This window comes from Acyrthosiphon pisum, chromosome X, assembly GCF_005508785.2.
Source record: "Acyrthosiphon pisum isolate AL4f chromosome X, pea_aphid_22Mar2018_4r6ur, whole genome shotgun sequence".
NCBI classification, from domain to species: Eukaryota; Metazoa; Arthropoda; class Insecta; order Hemiptera; family Aphididae; genus Acyrthosiphon; species Acyrthosiphon pisum.
In genome coordinates, this window is record NC_042493.1 from 91,020,079 (window position 1) to 91,025,495 (window position 5,417).

A 5,417-nucleotide genomic window follows, 5' to 3' on the forward strand; every position below is an offset into this window, starting at 1 on the left:
ATACCTATTTATTTCATAGATCGTTTATTAAAATGACACAATAGTATAGGTACCATTACAATTTTAACAATACAATATAATCATGACCTATAAACTCTTTTGATAATAGGTATTATTATACTCTTTATAAATTCTTAAAGTATTATAGCTAATTTCCAACAAACTTATTAAATATAGCACATTGTCTTTGGAAGAACAAATAGATAAATGAGAATATTCGAGCAATCGCTTATTTTCTAAGACACTGGTTTTTCTTCGTTAATTAGAATAACCTAATAGTGTTTAAATTCAACTTTTTTATTATTTTTTACAATTTTAAATAAATAACACATCAACCACAAATTGTTGATCATTTTGACGCTACTACCATCATCCCACCCTGTCACCATCTCCTGTAAGTCGGGTGCACGCAGCACTATTAACTCTAATGATAATATTATTATACTCTTTATAAATTCTTAGAGTATCATACCTAATTTCCGACAAACTTGTTAAATATAGCACATTATCTTCTGGAAGAACAAATAGATAAAATAATAGTTTAATGATTTGATATTGATACCAACCTATATGCAATGATGTTATAAATTATAATTGTGAAATATGTTTATAATATTTTATTTTATAGATCATAAAAATTGATCAGGAAATGAAAGAAATGACGTCTTTAATATATCTCAGCTGTTATGAAATATCTTTTATTGGAAAATTCATATGTCAAATTTGGCGTATATTTTTCGATAATCCACCGTCCTTGGTATTGACAAGACTCGAAACAATTCACGAAAAATTGATACGCCTAAATGTGGGTGGGCTCATGGAAAAGAAAAATATGAATTGGATTTCTAACGTTATAATTATTGTAAATTTGATGGTAGTTATCATACTTTTTATAATATGGCTGATATTACATAAAAATTCATTTGAAATAAATGAAATGGTAATTATTCATATCCAAACATATTTTATAAGTTCATAAATAATCAGTTTTTTAAAGAATAATATTATTTTGTATTTGGAATACGTATTCGAATACATTTAAAATAAATATATTCTGAATATACATTAAAAAAAATGCATATACGTATACATATGCGAATACACAAAAAAGTAGTTAAATACTATTAGAATGTATATTTTCCTTCCTAATATTATTTAATTTTGTGAATCCGTTGTATTTCATTGAGAGAGACAAACTATTCTTTAAACATAATTATAATTAATAGGCGTCTTCAACGATATCATTTTGAATATCACACACAATCAATTCGATATCGATATTCAAAATTATATCGTTGAAGAAGCCTACTAATAATTATACGATTTTTAATGGTAAATTAAAACTATTTAAGTTACAAAAAAAGTTTTTTAATGAATAATAAATACAAAAAAAAAATATTCAGAATTCGTATTTGAATATTTTTTTCAAAAAGTACATTCAAAACGGCATTCGGATAAAAAATGTTTTTTCTACGACACGGAGAATAATCTTGTATGGTAATAGATCAATTTATTCTATTGAGTAAACTTAAGACTATTTGTTTTCTGATACGTTTGTCGGATTGATATAACACAAGCTGCTTTCTATTTATATATAACAAACCGTTTTGAAAACTTTTGTTATATTATGGATATTACACGAGAGGCTGTGAATTATTTCTATATGTCACATTTTTTCAGGTCATTATAATGGTTTTAAACACTTGCCAATGCGTTGTTTCTTATGAATATATACTACTAATATCATACATAAAGTGGTTGGTCTACGTAATAAATGAACAAATCCCGGAAAGAAGATCTTGTTTAAGTACCTACAGAGACATGTATTTGGAAGTTATAGAATGCTTACATCAAGTTAATAAATCCATACATGGTGTGCCGGCCATTGTTGTTATTATTGCAGTAAATGTCGCTGATATCATTCGTGTTACATACGCCAATATATTATTCCCTAGAAACTATACCAATGATCCTTCTTCGGTTTTTTCTATCATGTTTTTGTTAACGAGAATAGTCAATATTCTAACCTTATACATAAATGGTGACTCTACGGAAAAAGAGGTATTTATATAAAATTATATTATATATTATTTGAATTTATTGTAGTTTTAATAATGAGCTTTTTAAAATTATTTTCTATCTTCTATTAATACTTGGTAACTTTTGTGAAAAAAACAAATAAATATTAAATTTCTCCATTGATACCAATAATAAAATTTTAATAACATATATTGTGTATATATAATATACTAAAATTATCATTAATAAAAAGTGATTATTTATAATATATAAGAATTTAAATTCTAATGTTGTGTTTAGTAAGTTATTAGGATTTTTGACTTATTTCAAATTTAATTTTAATATTACAGGTAAATCGGATGAGTCTTGTCTTACATCAACGATCCGTAATAGAAAAAAACCCTAGAATTAAACGTCAGGTATATAATATTATATATTACCATTATAATTATTAACTACATGTGATTCATATAACATACATTAGTTACATAAATGATCAAATAAGAATAATTATTTTTATTTTTATTTAGATCAAGTTTTTTTTACTACGGAGATTACACGAACACTACCATTTTAAACTGTTTGGAATGTATCATATTAATATAAGTCAACTATTTAGTTTATCAGGCAAAGCAATTGGTTATTTAGTAATCCAAATTTTGTTCAAATTGAATAAATAATATACAGAAACAGCTAAATTGTATAAGGTTTGATCTGTTTATCGTAAGACACTATCATTCAAAAGTTAGCTTATATAAGTACTAATGTTTATCGTAGTAAATTTAATATTTTTTGTAAGGTGTAATTGATTGACTACTCCCTACACATTCAATGTTTGACTTTACATATAATCATACCTAATATTATCGTAAATCTTTTCAAGATATTTAGTATTTCATTGTTAACTGAACTAGGTACTATGTTTGTTATGTATAAATATATCTATGTTCTAACCTTATATGTGTTTGGTGACGCCACGGAATAAGAGGTTTTTATATTATATTATATTATGTTATGATATTATACTACATATTATAATTAGGGTTATGAGTATGAAATATTTCACATGAAATTTTCAATTTGAAATATTGAAGAATATATTATTATTTTTTTTTTTTTAGTTTTGTGTTTTTGGTATGTTTGACAAAATCATCATTAGATGGTCACACTGATTTCATAGCTGATTAATGATTATCGGTTCACGATCATGTAGAGAACATGGTTTAAGAAATATATTTATATATATCTTCTAAGACCGTGGTAGAGAATATAGCTATTATCCACCCAGTGAATAAATCATATCAATAATAATTAATTAATAAATATTAAATTATTGAACCTCCATCCTTCCTTTTATATCTATAACTATAAAGTGTTTTATGTACTGTGTGCCTAAGTATTTTAAGTTCTGAACTTAACATGGGAAAAAATAAGCACTCAATCCATAAATGTTTTCGAGAAGTAACTGTAAAAAAAGGTAACAAACAAGTTTCAAAAAATGTTTGTAATTATTGCAATTGGGAAACGGTTCCAAATGCGACTCGTCAAATAAAACACATTAGAAGTTGTGTTAAGTGTCCTTTATCTGTAAATTATAAATTATAAAAATACTAAGTATACTAAGGATATAATCAATTTAAAATTTAATTATTATAATTATAAATGTATTTTAATTTAAATAAGATTACAATATAAGGTTTTAATTCATAGATAATTATAATAGAGACTCTGGTTATAACTATATCTAATTAGTAATTATAAACTATTAAATAAACATGAATTAAGAAATTGTTACAGGTAATTCATGTGTTTTGAAATTTTTTTAAGTATGTTTATATGAATTTAATGCAATTTGTATAATGTACTAGATATGTAAGAAATATTTCAATAACATTTCTACTCTAGTTTTAAATTAAAATGATTTTTTATTATTTTTCATAAAAATGAAATATTTCATGAAACTTTCATGAAATATTTCAAAAAAATAAATTTCATGAAATTTTAAAACCAGCTATAATTAATAAATAAAACGAAAGCTTCTAAGTCAATGAATGACCCAAAAGGGGGAGGTTAATTAATCAAAAGTTTATATTTTTTAAAGACCGATGACCGTGATATAGATTTCATTGTCTATTTGTGCAGAGTATACGCGCGTGAAAAGCGCGTGGGCGCAGCACTTTTGGGGATTTCCACTTTACCGCCCTGCATTTTTAGGGATTCCCACTTTACCACTCGCTGGACGGAAAAAGGACGCTTTCCAATGCTTCCACCGCTATCAAATACCAAACTTTCGGTGCAGGCGTGACAAAAAATATATTACCTACGTACAATTCAATACTTACTAGTTATTACATATATGATATATATTTTATTAATTTAAATAATAATTATAAATGCATAATATACATAGTGTAGCGATGTATTATCAATAATTATATTATCAATATACGCAAGATATTTATAATCAATCTATTGTGGACCGTTTCTACAACTTACCACTCCCGCTTTTTTTTTTTGTTCTATCCTACCAATCGATCTAATAAAGCGATAATATTTCTGAAAACTGATCTGAATTCGTTAGTTTCTATGAGGGGTCGGCCAGTCCACGTTTTAAGATTTCTGCTTTAAATTCCGAATAAATCCAGAATAATCAACGTTTGAAATTTCCAAAATTTCAAAATATTCAAGCTAAATTTTTAGTGGTTTGGGGGGGGGGGGGGGGTGGTTGAAATTGGGAAAAGTGGACTTACTAATCTCAAGTAGACATAATAACGGAGTTGAATCTGTTTTAAAAAGTATTATCGCATAACTAGATCGATCAGTATGATAGAGTGAAAATTGGATGTTTTGGCTAAAATAACTGTTTAATATAATATTATAAAAAATAGTATTTCGTCAGGAACGTTTTTTCCCGACTAGTCCCGCATGGTGCCATAAAAAACTTCGTTTCAAAAAAAAAATGGTTATAATTAGTGTTTTAGGATTTATTGTTTGTGATCTTTGTTGATTTTAAATTTTTAACTGAATTATAACTAACTATTGTTTTAAATGTATTTAGTAATGGATTTACATAATATTTTAAAATGAAGAAAAATTAATACTAGGGAATATTGTTGCAGTGAAAAACACAAATATTATTTTAAATGCAATGGTCAATTTTTATATTATACAATGCAAAGTGAATTCTAGTTAATGTACATATTAATAATATAGTTGTAATAAATAATAAATTGGTAGGTGCATTACTTATAACATTATAATTTTTATCTTAAATGTATATTTGTTTTTATTGCACACTAACCACGGTTATTTACATAGGTTGCGAGTCGCGCTGTGCTCCGCTCCATAACTTTTTGGACACGTGCGGCGTGGATTCGTGAACTACAACGCTAGGTGTA

General features: G+C 25.9%; 1 protein-coding gene across 1 annotated transcript; it reads left to right on the top strand.

Annotated features, from left to right (window-relative positions):
• Positions 1 to 1,505: 1,505 nt before the first annotated feature.
• Positions 1,506 to 2,699, top strand: LOC115033180. Its single transcript, XM_029485291.1, has 3 exons — positions 1,506 to 2,061; positions 2,370 to 2,438; positions 2,550 to 2,699. Exons 1-3 carry the CDS (start codon positions 1,690 to 1,692, stop codon positions 2,697 to 2,699), a joined length of 591 nt encoding a protein of 196 aa, XP_029341151.1. The 5' UTR covers positions 1,506 to 1,689.
• Positions 2,700 to 5,417: the final 2,718 nt, after the last annotated feature.

Excerpts from the sequence above, each read along its gene's own strand:
- LOC115033180 (XM_029485291.1), top strand. The coding sequence starts at position 1,690 with ATGGTTTTAAACACTTGCCAATGCGTTGTTTCTTATGAATATATACTA. Across the intron at positions 2,062-2,369 it reads GTGACTCTACGGAAAAAGAG|GTAAATCGGATGAGTCTTGT; the intron begins GTATTTATATAA and ends TTAATATTACAG. Across the intron at positions 2,439-2,549 it reads ACCCTAGAATTAAACGTCAG|ATCAAGTTTTTTTTACTACG; the intron begins GTATATAATATT and ends ATTTTTATTTAG.